The sequence below is a fragment of the Ambystoma mexicanum genome, chromosome 7p, assembly GCF_040938575.1.
Source record: "Ambystoma mexicanum isolate Mex_15411 chromosome 7p, UKY_AmexF1_1, whole genome shotgun sequence".
In the NCBI taxonomy this organism is placed as follows: Eukaryota; Metazoa; Chordata; class Amphibia; order Caudata; family Ambystomatidae; genus Ambystoma; species Ambystoma mexicanum.
In genome coordinates this window covers 818264886-818279325 of record NC_090939.1, presented here as the reverse complement: position 1 = coordinate 818279325, position 14440 = coordinate 818264886, and the positions used below count along the sequence as shown (strand labels likewise).

General features: G+C 45.8%; 1 protein-coding gene across 2 annotated transcripts in view; it reads left to right on the top strand.

Annotated features, from left to right (window-relative positions):
* The window catches only part of LOC138525571 (uncharacterized), a 281870-nt gene that overhangs the window by 219023 nt on the left and 48407 nt on the right, over nucleotides 1-14440 (top strand). For both annotated transcript variants that reach the window (XM_069635608.1, XM_069635607.1), the window contains 2 exons: nucleotides 7345-7440; nucleotides 8107-8217. In XM_069635608.1, coding sequence (XP_069491709.1) covers nucleotides 7345-7440; nucleotides 8107-8217 — 207 coding nt within the window. The remainder of the gene's footprint in view (nucleotides 1-7344; nucleotides 7441-8106; nucleotides 8218-14440) is intronic.

Genomic DNA, 14440 nt, shown 5'->3' with positions numbered 1-14440 from the left:
GGCATCTCTGTTTTAAATGGGAATGAGGCAAAGGAAGCCTCCCTTACTATTAAGGCACCGCATTGTGTTGCGCACAAACCCAGAGGAGAACAGCCTCTAGTAAAGACAGGGCACATTACACAATAATCATTGTGTAGTCACTCACCTTTCGGCTGTAACCATTGCAGAGAACCCCATCGACCTTTTATTTAAGTGGGCGTGCTGGGATGCAATAAGGGGGCGAGTTACCCAATAAGTGTAGGAGTAGTGCACAATGCCAGAGTGGTGACGCACAATGCTCTTGGGGATCTCTGAAGCAGTGCACTTGAAGGTGATTCCAAACTAGCTCTGTTTGTGTTTTTCGTCAGCATTGGTTAGGAACTGCCCATGGTCAGACTGTGCTATAACACTGTCTCGGCACCAATGGAAAAGTGGGCCACAGTTGCAAATGGCAATTAATTCCTTTTTTGACACTGTTTGAATAGTACCCAGGGGGAGCTTTTTGATAAAATGTGATGAAAATTGTGCATTTTAAAGAATATTTCTTCAGCAACACTGGTCAAAACTACTAGCCGCATAGTGAAGTAATTCATCAAACTGGCCCACATCGGCACACCAGCATTTTGCGTCGGCCATGGCCCTATTTCCCTATAGGCCAGTCCGAGCTTGATACTGCCCTAATGAGTGCTCCCCGGGCCCAAAAGGATTACAGCTGATGATGGACATTTAGCACTCTGGCTCGACCTCCTGAGAGACCTCACTCAGCCTACTACCGTACTAAGGTAAGTCAAGTGGCCCACTGGCTGGCCCCCCTCCCAGGTGCAGTGCAGGCCGGGCCGGCATGGGTTGGGAGGATGACTTGCACGACTCACGAGCACGAAGAGCAGCCCATTGGCTGCTTGGCGTTTTTTATCGACTTTTGACTTAGTCCCGACCCCAGCCCGATCACTGCTTAGGTACTTTCAACCATCACTCCGCCTCTGACATGGCCGCATCCAAAGCAGTAGGAAAGATGATGGCCTCAGGAGCCAAATGAGAACTCATTTTTGGGACTCCGTGACCTAATGTTACAAGTCTTGTTTTGTGTTCTCCTAGGTGCCACTGAAGATGACTATTTCAATGCTCTTAAAATAAAAAGATTTATGGCCATGTGCTTTTCGGACCCTCCCCAGTTTGAGACTTTGCCTCACCCTGAATTGCCGTTATTTATAGTCTCCAAAGGTCCCAGAGCCCTTTCCATTCTTGCTCTTTTATATCGCCCTCCTCTGCTGCAGTCCCGCCCAATGGTGGGTGGACACCCAATCATTTTGAGATGAGTGAGCTATGATCAGGCCATGAAAGCCTTTTGACCTGGGAAGTGGTAACATTTTTACATGAACTGAGCCTTCTGAATTGAGACGCCAAATTGAAGGATTTTGTACTCTGAACTGCTTTTCTTTTTCATTTTCTTATGATTTCTTTTGTATTGTTTAAAACAGTGGTGATATATGTGATTTAATACGTACTGCTATTTTAATTTTGTCAAATGTCGAGTTCTTTGACTACAAAATAAAAAAAAGCCAAGTCCCAGGGTGTCCCCTGTACCCCCCAGATTTTATGGGTCTCCTACGCCAGTGACCGTAGCCTGGAGACCTCACCAACCTCAAACATCGCTGCTCCAACGGAAGAATTCTGATTACCAAAACAAAAGCTGCTTTCTACCCCACCACCCTTGTGACAGCCTCTAACAGGAGCACAGCCCTCTTTGAAGTAGTAAAGTATTATCCCAAACCCTCACCCGACCTTGTTGTAGCAGCATCTCAGGAAAATGCAACAGAATAAACACATTTTATATTGAATAAATAGACAAAAACAGAGAGACCATCAAATCAACCTCCCACAGCAATTGCAGTCCCTATCCCTCGGCATGTAGACGGCCCCTCCGGACTAAATTCTCTCCTCTCTCTCCCCTAGATCTCTTAAAAATGATTGCCTCCCTGAAACCTACTTCTTACTCCGACAATATCATCCCGGCCTCCATCATTAAAGAACTTATGGGCCTGGCGCTCAGCATCATTAATGCCTCCCCAACAGAAGGTTCATTCCTGGACACCCTCAAGACTCATATGACCTCTTTAAAAAAAATAACAGTAGATCGAGACGAGCTGGCCAACTATCGGCCCATTAACAGCTGTCCATTTAATAGCAAAACCTTGGAAAAGTAGTCGCTACACAACTACTCAGCAGAAATTGACAACATCACATCTTAAATGACTATCTATGGAGCATCAAGACAGCCACCATCTAGGCGATGGATGAGGCTCTCCAACTCATGACTCCTCACCCGCCTTGACCTGTCGGTTGCATTTGACACCATTGACCACCACATCCTCCTCTTCCTCCCTACTAACAGGATGGGATATCTGGAACTGTTCTGAATTGGTTTACATCCTAATTCTTGGGCAGTCACCAAGCCATACTGATTAACTCTTTTTCGTTCTAACTGACTCCAGGTACCCTCTGGAGTCCCACCTAGCTCCATTTTCTCACCAATCCTTTTTAACCTTTACATGGAGCCTCTGTGCCCTCTCCTCAAAGATCCCAATATACCCATCCAGCAATTTGTAGATGATACTCAGTTGTATATGAGAGTATATAGAGGTCAGGCTAAAACTCATCTCCACGATTACATAGCCATCATCCAGTCCCAGATGTCTACTGATTACATCAAACTAAACCCATTCAAGACGGAATTCGTCCTCATCAGTCCACCCGCTAAACAATCGTCCAACAGTGGCTCAATGATAGGCGCCTAGAAAGATTTGATCCACAACTGTCTGACTTAGCTAAATCCTTATGCTTTACCATTGACAGCAGCCTGTCCTTCGCGAAACACGTAGCCAAGGAGGACCAAACAGCCTGGCCCTGAATGTCCACCCATCACAAAATCAAATGCTTCATCATGTCGCAGGACTACTAAACAGTAGTGCAAGCCCTTGTGGCCTCACACCTCGATGGGGGAGATGCCCTTCTGATAGGGCTCCCAGCTGCTCACTTGGCTCCCCTAAAAGCTGTACCCCATGCTGTAGCATGTCTTATTAGTGTTGCATGGACATTTGACCAAATCACCCCATCCTACACAAACTACATTGGCTTCCTCCCTAGTCTAGGATATTGTTTAAGACTGCATGTATCATCTACAAAGCAGTCACGAGTAGCAAACCAGCATACCTGGCAGCTAAGCCCCACATATCCGGTAGCACACGGTCCTCAAGCAGCCAATCGACCAACCCTCTTGAATCGCAACTAGCCTGCAAAGAGAATGCCTGCAAACAGTCCTTCTCTTGGCCCTCACCAACCCTCTGGAATTCGATCCTCGTGTCATATCGGAATGCACCCACAATTCTCCAATTTTTGTAGATCTCTCAAAACATGGCTTTTTCAACAACACCTAACCAAGAACTATTTCCAAATAGACACACATACCGACACACAGATCTTTACTCACAATACTGCCCTACGGTCAGAAGATGCCAGTCCAAATGCTGGCTACAGACACTCCATGCAGCGCTGCGCTGCTCTCGAGGTGGGTCTGTATTTTAAACAATAAAATCAAATGACATTTGAGTGCCTTAGGTCATTGATGCTTCACGATCAGTACCTTGAGGAAAGAGGGCAACAGTGAAGCAGACACATTGGGCCTCATTCCAAGTTTCCCGGTACAGTAACAACGGTACCGTTAAGCTTGCCGGTACCATTGTTACCGTACCAGCAAACTACGAGTTCTGCTCACGGGTGCCTTTTGGCCCGCCAGGTCTGACGTGGCGGGTGGACCTGCACCCGCGAGAAGACCATGCCGGATGCACCGGCACCATTCAGAATGGTGCCGGTGCATCCGGCCTCCCCATTCCAATTGAGCCCTACGGGGCTCGAATGGGAATGGGGAGCATTTTTTTACTGGTGCCTGGGAATGGGCAATTACCGGGTCCGTAATGACCCGGGAATTGCCCATTCCAAGGCGCCAGAAAAAAAATGATACCGGCGGCAGCCGTGCCTATCTTACCGGCAGGGCTATCGCTGGTATTGTAATGAGGCCCATTGATAAAATTCCAGCAACAAAAACACTGGAGTTGGTGAATAGATATCGCAACAAGATGAATATGAGGAGCTGAGGTTTTGTTAACACAGTCACATTTTCATGTTACGTCCAGTAGCAGCTGTATTCCCTCTTTATCTCCATTCCTGCTTTGCCCTATCTCATTTTTTCCTTAAACTTCCCTCCCTTTTTTCCCCTCTTCACTTTACATATTTCTCCTCTTCCAGCCTTATTTGTTTTGCTGTCTCACTTTAATTTTCATTTTACTCGAATTACATTTTACGATCTCTCTATGCAAAGGCTAATTATCACCATGCAAATAATTAAAATGCAATTAAAAGAAAAGGGATAATGTAAAACAAACATCAGTCATCTGTGGTGAAAATACAGTTGTAAAGTCACATTTTATTCTGTGGCCATATGTTTTGGGAATTATGAACAGAGATGAATAAATGTGCAGGTTAACTTCATGACAGCTGACGTGGGGAAATATGCCCCTGTTCGCTGCTTGCCTGAAATGGCAGGTTCACCTGCAAAGTACTCAAAGCTGGAGGCATAAAAGGGACAGATGTTCACTGCAAAGTTGTAACTAACCAGAAGATTGAATGAAAACATGTACATGTTGCTTGACATGGCATTGCAACCGATAATCATTCATGATGTAGATTAATAATACATTGTAAACTTGAACAGATTAATGGGAAAGTAGCGTTCAGTGGAACGGAAACTGGACCTCTGGTTGTTTATTTGCATATGCACATGCAGATAATCCACTCTGAGTCATATGCACATGCAGATAATCCACTCTGAGTCATATGCACTTGCAGATAATACACTCTGAGTCATATGCACATGCAGATAATCCACTCTAAGTCATATGCACATGCAGATAATCCACTCTGAGTCATATGCACATGCAGATAATCCACTCTGAGTCATATGCACATGCAGATAATCCACTCTGAGTCATATGCACATGCAGATAATCCACTCTAAGTCATATGCACATGCATATAATACACTCTGAGTCATATGCACATGCAGATAATCCACTCTGAGTCATATGCACATGCAGATAATCCACTCTGAGTCATATGCACATGCATATAATACACCCTGAGTCATATGCACATGCAGATAATCCACTCTGAGTCATATGCCCATGCAGATAATCCACTCTGAGTCATATGCACATGCAGATAATACACTCTGAGTCATATGCACATGCAGATAATCCACTCTGAGTCATATGCCCATGCAGATAATCCACTCTGAGTCATATGCACATGCAGATAATACACTCTGAGTCATATGCACATGCAGATAATCCACTCTGAGTCATACGCACATGCATATAATACACTCTGAGTCATATGCACATGCAGATAATCCACTCTGAGTCATACGCACATGCAGATAATCCACTCTGAGTCATATGCACATGCAGATAATCCACTCTGAGTCATACGCACATGCATATAATACACTCTGAGTCATATGCACATGCAGATAATCCACTCTGAGTCATACGCACATGCATATAATACACTCTGAGTCATATGCACATGCAGATAATCCACTCTGAGTATGGAGGAGCCTCGAATTATATTTTAGTTGCCTTATGTGATGATGTAGAGAATAATGGTATCATATTTGTGACAATGTTATTGTTATTTAATGTGCTTCTATGGCGTTTTACACCAAAGGGTTTTACAAAATTCATGAAGAGGTAAAAAAATAGAAATAATGGCAAAAACAACTGAGACAGAAAAGACAAGACATAGGTTCTGTCATTTCATTGATGGGTGAAATTTTCGATGGTTTTTTTCTGAGTATTTTTTACCGAAAAATCTCATCAAAATTGATTAATTTTTTTATTTGTATGGTGGTTCTCCCCAAACAATCTCCCCTATTGTTGTTTACCTATTCCCTACCACCTCCACCCCTTATATATACTTTTCTAACCCCCCTATATATTTAGATTCATTTTTTCTGTAAAATGTACTCGTGGGGTGGGGGGGAATATCAAAATTTCCCCCATCGATGAAAGAAGGCTATACCAAGACAAAATAGTTCCTTCGATATTTAAATGGTATGCTTAGTCCAATAGAAAAAGACTGCAATGACTGTGTGGCACAATATGAACACACGTTGTGTACTGTAGCAGACCACCCCTACACCTCATCAAACGTTTTAAAAAAATAAGGGTAAGGGTCCTACCACTAAAGCACTAAAACATGCAAAGATATGGGGAGCCCACAGTTTGCCACAGTGGGAAAGAAATGAGCAGATGTCTAGTGGATAAACAAACCACACCACAGACAGAAATGTTCGTAAAACTAACACAACAGTCATGTGTAGGCGACATGAGAACAAATCCACAATCCAGGTTCAAAGTCCACCAGTCCAGGACACCACCAGGGTCACCCTCAACCAAAATGCACCACCGTAACCAGGGACCCACCAGCATGCTGTCAGCGCACTGCCAACAAAACAGCCCAAGGCGTCCTCATGCCGGTACTCCTGCATGATCAGACCCAACACCAAACGGATGCTCGCGGTGCTGCGGAGCTTGAGCACAGCACTGCACCACAAATTCACAGGGTGGCCTAGAATAGGACAAAGCCAGGCAAAAAACGGAAGAAGTCAGTGTTTGGTGGCAGAAAAGCTAAGTACAAAAAACGTATCTCAAAGACTCCGCTCACTGGGTGGGTACTTCTTGGTATTCTATGCAAGAGCTACTGAATGAATTAGTCCATGATGAAGAAGGAAAGGTACTTATCTGTAACCTTGGATCTCCAATGTTGCAAACCTTCTTAAATTCAATTGTGCCCCACCCATCCTCTACAGTTTTCAGATAATGATGTGTAATTTATATAGCACCTTAATCCAAAGCGCTTTACAGAGCACATATTTACATACAATATCACCCAACCAAAATTGATACTCATTTATCGACCTCGGAAGGATGAAAGGCTGAGTTGGCCTTGCCGGGGTTCGAACCTGCGACCTGCAGATCGTAGCAGCGAGCGCTCAACCTGCAGAGCTATCTTACCAGCCAGATATTTATTCAAAAATGTCATTGAGGAGTGACAGTTTATAAATCACATTATGTGAGTCTTTTAACAAAGGAACAATCTAGAGGCATCTAACGTTTTAAAGAAATGAGTCAGAAGGGTGATTTGAGGTGCTTGACTCCCCAACGGCAGTAAATGGTTAAAGAGCTATGAACCCCAAAGGAACTGAATACTATTGTTTTTATTTTTAAATGTAAATGTGTTCTTTTTCAGTATTTGAGGGGCAGAAACAAGCTATTGCCAGGGGTCAGTCGTCTGAGGCGGGCAGTGGAACGATCCTCCTTGTTTCCAAGACGCCCAAAAAATACGGTATAATATATTTTATTACCTTTGAAATCGCGTCCAATTTTAGTTTGCTATTGTACTCTTTTAACTTCATCTGAGCTGCAACTACCGCATACCCCTCCTCATACCAATAGTTGCAGGACAGTCACAGCCACATTTAGAAACCAGCGTGAGTAGTATGTTAGATTTACAACCCAGAGATGCTACATGGATGGAAAGCATTTAATCGTACATATTTTAGCCCGTGCTGCTTTGTTAGTATATCGCTGTATGCAGCTTTAGTGCATTGGCCATTAGTTTAAGGTGTGTAAGTGCCGGCTTTAACCCCTCATGCTCTGAAACCACGCATACCCGTCCATCACAGGAACTCTCCAGAGCTGAACGAGCCCCTGCATCCCTCGTCCCCATCACAACCAGAGGCAGGAGAACGGTGCTACCAATTAGTCCCCAGTCACTGCAAGGACAAATGAAAAGCCAAGCTTGCAAACGACGAGTTGTAGGTTCTTTTGGATGAAATTGTGAAAGGGAAGGCCCATGTCCAAAATCCCACTAACCCAAGGCAGTGTGAGATGCTAAATGAAACCTTTTGGTCACTCAACCAGAAGTTACTGTGGGTGCAGGAGTGATGTGAAATGCTGAATTGGTGATTTGAAAACTCTGAACATAAATCTGAACCTTGCCATTTTACAGCAATCTTTTGACACCCGAGATGATCGAGCTGCCAGGGGCTTTCTGCAGGAGCTCTTGAACTCCAGACTTGGAAGAGGCACTACCCCCGAATTTGACAAGTCACACGAACTGGTACATTGTCAGCATTCAATGCAAAGATCTTTACGTTAAATCAAAATTATTGATTGACTATTTTTCAACAAAAGTGTGAACCCCTTGTTGCATTGTGGATTTATTTGGAAGATATATGTCACATGGTATCTATCGCTCCACATGTCCCATCTTCACATGGTGGACATTGGCATACATCCCTTGGGGTGTGTCCCTTGTCTGTGCAGGAGACTGGCACATCCATGAGGATCATTCCGAGTGTGATGGCATTCCTGTGGTATTTATGCAGAGGGACTGTCACAATCAGTTACCCTCACAGCCCCTTGTTCTGGCATATTTACCACTGCAGTACAAGTGGCAGCCTGGCGGTGTTAATCCCCATTTTAGGAGTGCATTGGGGATGGGGAAGATTTTCTGCGAGCAGTAATTCTGTCCATGGTAAATCTTCTACCTTTTGGCATTGAAGTGACCTCCAGAATCTTGCTGGAGGTAAATCCTTCGCTTTATTTTCATATTATTTTTGGTCTAATGTGTTATTTTGTGATGCAGTGAAAATATCAGCAATTCTGTTAACACCAATGGTAACGGTAATGGTAATGGTAATGGTAATGGTAATGGTTTTACTGGCACTTTTTTTTCTACCACCCCTCCAAACTTGGAATGAGCTTCAAGATTTCTCTTATTTTAAATCATCCATGCACTTGCATAGACTTGTGGATGTACAGGTTAAAAAATGCAGCAAACCTGAGGAAGTTCTCTGCAGCTCTGGTAGGACATTTGTTTTTTTATCGGAGACCATTTAGTACATGCCACTGAAAATGTATGGAACCTACCATCTATATATCAGGATCCCCGGCGCTCTTTAAGATAAGAACTTTACACCACACCCTCCTGTGTTAGTAGAAAGAAGGAACACGTCTGAGTGACACTGCGGTCCAGAACCACTGCAAAAACTGCATTATATCCTTTTCTGTATGCAGAATGTTCTCACTGATAACGGGCCTCATTATGAGTCCGGTGGTAGCCGTGCCGCTACAAAACGGCACAGCTGCCGCCAGAGTCGGTTTTTTTCCGCTGCCCAGCAATGGGCAATTACCGGGGCATTACAGCCCCGGCAGACCCAGTAAATGCTCATTGCTGGGCGCCAGAAAAAATTACTACCCATTCCCATTTGAGTCCCATTGGATCCAATGCACCGGCACTGTGTGCAACAGTGCCGGTGCTACCATCAAGGTCTGCGGGCGGGTGCCGTTCTGCCCGTCAGGTCAGACCTGGTGGGCGGGAGGGCACCCGCCCGCAGAACTCGTAGTTTGCCGGTCCGGAAACAAAGACCGGCAAGCATAACGGTACCATTGTTTCCGGACCGGCAAGCTTGTAATGAGGCCCAACGAGCCAAGCTCTGATCACAAGCTGCCTAATTCTCTGAACTTCCGTGTTTCATCCAGTTGTTGACGTATTAACAAGGTAAATTACAAATCAAGTAGATTATTGCCTTTGTTTTCAAGTTTGGGAAGTCATATTACACAAGGTCAATTCAGTTTGGAGCTGCGATTTATATAAACCTGGCTATGCCTTGCCATGCCTTTCCAAGTTTGCTATGATTTGTTGTATCTTGTTAAGGCTTTACTATGCACTGCTGATCTATGCCACTCTATGAGAGGCTACGCTACCTACGCCAGGTGATAATTTAAGGTCCTCAATTGGCTGTCAGATTTCAACTGTCCACGGACAGCAGCCAGATATTCTAACTCACTATGCCATGCATGCAGTGACAATACAGTATGGCCAGGCATGCAGCATGCACTTGCATATAACAAAGCCCACCACCCACAACATTGCAAGTGCACACATCACAACTTCAGGATTGCCATGCATGCAAATCATACAAGTGATAGTTTGATATATTCTTCTGAATGCTTATGCTGTTCTGCGTGCAATGTTGTTTTAATGTAATGCAACGTATGTGAGTATATGTATTAATATATAGTATGGAAAATATTGCAGTTTTTAGAAAGGAGGTAGGAAAATAGATGTTTGTGACATGGAAATCAATGATAGTAGATTAATTGGTTGTATACTAATTGACCTTTTCACAATTGACCTCGGGAGAATAGACCGCGGGAGAATTGACCTAATTTAAAAGGTCAATTAGGACACATGTGCGGGGGAAAACCCCCTGCAACCCCTCACCCAATCCAAAACCCCCACGACCCCCTACCCAAACCCCTTATATTATTTATAAGCCAAAACCAGTCCAATACATACATAAAATAACTAAAATAATATAAAGGTCAATTGTGCAAAAGGTCACTTGTAAAAGGTCAATTTGGGTCATACCGATTAATTGAAAGGACTTCTTTGTCAGACTATTGGGCCTCATCACAGGTTGGGCGGTAGCCCTTAAATGCAGCGTTAACGGTATTAGTGCCTAGAATACCGCCCGCCCAATCACGACCCTGCAAAATTAGCGCCGGACCCAAAAGGGACCATTGTTAATACAGCTGGCGTTATTACAGCTGGCGTTATTAATGCTGGCGATAATACACCGTCAACACAGAGCATTACTACAGATTAATCACAGCCCCATGTCCAGCGGTATTGCCACCCAAAATCAGGCGATAATACAGCTGGAATTACCCCCAGCCTCCAGCTGGAGGTAAATGAACCCAGGTGCAAGGAATAAAGCCAAAGGTGCATACAATGTACACCAGAGGGCTACATAACACCCAACCAAGTCCCAAACACACTTTCCAACACCATGCTGCCATTCTCTGCTGGGAGCTTTGACATGTAGTTTCACATGCTGCACCTGGTGTTTCAGATGCTGGACAACCAGGCCACGGCACAGGGAGCACAGGGGAGGGGGGAATGAGGATGAGGCGGAGAGCAGCTCCAGCAAGGTGTGCACCCATCCCCAAGGTCAGGCTAGCACCCTGGTCCCTCACTAACACCCAGTTGGTGACAGAGTACCGGCTGGATAGGGCGACTATCACTGAACTGCTGGCCACAATAGAAAATGATATTGGGAGCAAGATTGCCATCAGCACAGCCGTGCTCCCACTGGTCAGACTGGTAGCAGTCCTCAGTTCCTGGGGACTGGCACTTTCCTTTGAAAATATCTGTGCATCAATGAGGTACATCGCCTACTCACACTTTAAATCTGCTTCTGCTCTCAATGCCTACTTTGTGTGGTGCCCAAGACAAGTATATGGCTACTGCATGTGCAATGCCCCTTCCACCCTTTACATAACGGCTAAGAAGAAGCAGGAAGGCAAGTCACTTGAGTGCCAGCTGGTGACAAACGCTATTGCAGAGCCTGCATCCCTGCGGCATGCCACGCTCTGATGCCGTTCCCTAGTATACACCTTGTGGCTCTGGCCAATCTTCATCTTAAAACAAAGTAGAAATCCCGAACACAGAACAGTATTCGAGAAGTTGCAGGATCAACAGTAACCCCCATATCCAAGGAACGGACATCAGCCAATCAATGATCCTGCAGGATCTTTTGATGCTGGCACTGCTCACTATGGGCCTCATTACGACCCTTGCGGAAATGGAAAAATGATGGCGGAAATGCAATACCGCCATCGAACACCGCTCGTTGCGATCATGACCCGTCACCGTAAAGTACGATGCCATTAGCGACACCGCAGTGAACGGCAACGCTAACTGCACCAAGTACGCGCACGCGCGCCTTGCAAAACCGGAATCACCGCCATGGCGCAACGGTACGCGAATTCTGACCCTAGCGGACATGTACTGAACGCCATCATGCACGTCGTAAAGTACCATTCCGCCATGGCGAGAAATACGGCAACGCGAACCAACCGTAAATGGCCCACTGAGTGCCTGTACTCCACTCCCTGGCCTCATTGCACAACTCCTGGCATGCGCAATGTACTCACACTATGCAACCAGTGAAATCCACAATTCACCCATGCATGCCAACGTAGAAAAGCATGCAGGGGCTCAAAGCGCCCCGTGAGTGGGCATCCATGTACGGCATGTCACCATAGCCGTACTGACGCAGCACAGGCATGTGAAGGTACAACACATCAAAATGAAAATCAAGAACACATGACACAAAACAACAGTAGTCCCCCATCGCTTGCCACCAGCGCAAGGCAACATCCACAACAGCATCCTGAGGGGGATTGCACCAGCCCTGTACTCATGCCAGTAAACAAACCAACCATCAGCAGGAGCATGTACCACACAAGTCGGCAGAGTGACTGAGCAGCCAGGCTCATCCCAAGAGGGGCCGATGGGAGCTGCAGGGCACAGATGGCATCAATACAGAAGCTATTCCAATGGACATGACCCCAGTCCCCCTCCAACAAACGCACGCAAACACAGTCACCTGTGACCAGCCACATTCTGAACAACCCATCATTCCACCAATCGACCTGGCTGACAGGCACCAGTCGGCCAAAAGCCGATCCCCCGCCCCTGAACAGCACATCATGTAAACAGTCACAATGGCAGCCTCTATCCGTGACCATACTGTGCTACGTAGGCAAACGCGGCCAGTACTGTACCACACAACTCAACTCAGAAGGCGGAACACAATGCAGATCATCACGCAATACATACCGCCACAAAGCGAAAATCGCCACATCACCTGCAAAGAACAACGCAACACGACAAATATCGGAATACAATTTAAATGCACATCCAAATGACAAAGGCCCCACAGCAATTTGCAAAATAACACCAAAACAACCATCATCACCGAGGGCTGCATCTGCAATAATAGACCGGCTTCCACTTGTGTGACGCCCTGTACCATCATGGCACACAGGGCTTACATCAACGTTCCAAAAGGCAACATGGAAGCGGCAAGAACCGCAGGTCCGTCCCATGAGGCAGGCACTAGTCGAGCTGAAAGGCCGAAATGTTGCACCTAGCCACCAGTACAGCGTAAGGGCATGTGGCCCATTGGCGATCGTCCCATATGATCGAAATGGTGCTCCACTGATTCACCCGAAGCTGCAGGAGTCGAGAGTAAAAACCATCTGGAGGAGTGGCGTAGAGATGGCATCTGCAATAGGGCAGGAGATACCTGTCACCCAAAAGAAACACAAATCAACCGATTGCATTACGGGACTCATGATGCATTACAATCTTCATTCAACACACCAAATCCACACCCATATGCATGCTAGCCCACTCCAAAGGAATATACACACCCCTAAATCAGTATCGAATCACAACGAAACCAATCGAGCTAAATACACCATTGGCAACGTCGGTTACTGTGCATGCGTCCGTCAAGATAGAACCCATGACATGGGATTAGTAACGTGCCTAGACACAAGTGTATGAAGGCGCGTCGAGACAGGGAGGATCCGACAAGGGCAGATAGAAGTATGTCCCACTATGGCAGCCTTGCATCACATAACGCAGGGGAAGGGGAGTGAACCAAAAAACCCATGTACATGGCAGACCCTAAACGGATTCATCAGTCCATGCATCCACACATCATTCCCTCATCCCGCAATGAAAACGCATGAATATTCACTCACATAATATGTGAAACTTCCATCGCGTCTGTGCGTAATGCAGTCCGCCAAAAACCACTGTGCCCCTGGCCGGATCTGTAGTGTTGTGAAGCAAGATGGATTTGGGAACGTCCTGCCTCATCGTCCACTACGCTATTGCGCATCCCATTCAATTCATATCATTCATTGCCTGCTCGTTATGGGCCATGTCCCAAGGACATTCTACAATAGAACGTTACATTTCCAGCCAGACCTGTGGGCGTATCCTCGCCGCTACTTCAAAACCCAAAATGCTGGCCTTCGAATTCCTCACTTGCAACATTACGCCGAAAAGGCTTCTGTGAACGCTTGCATTCACAATTACATCAATGTAGTGCGGCTGTGTGTCATGATGCTAACTGGCTGCAATCACAAATGGTACGCCACGCCCGTCGGTGAATTACGTTACTGTGCTGCATGAGGGTCGCCCATCGATCGAGCCCTACATACCACTGACTCTTCACAGGTATGTAAGCGGCTGCAATCATAGCATGTGTAACAATGGGAGCATAGCATGAAGATCAGTCAAAGTACATCACACTGCCATCGGGATTAGATACATGATTCAAATCCCAAGATGCCATGCGGCCAAATGCAGCCTTACGTGCGGGACGTGCTCGACCAGAAGGGATAGCATCTGCCACAGATTCATTCAATCAGCACAGGTGGAGGCCATACAGGCCGACAGCACATATATTGCAGAC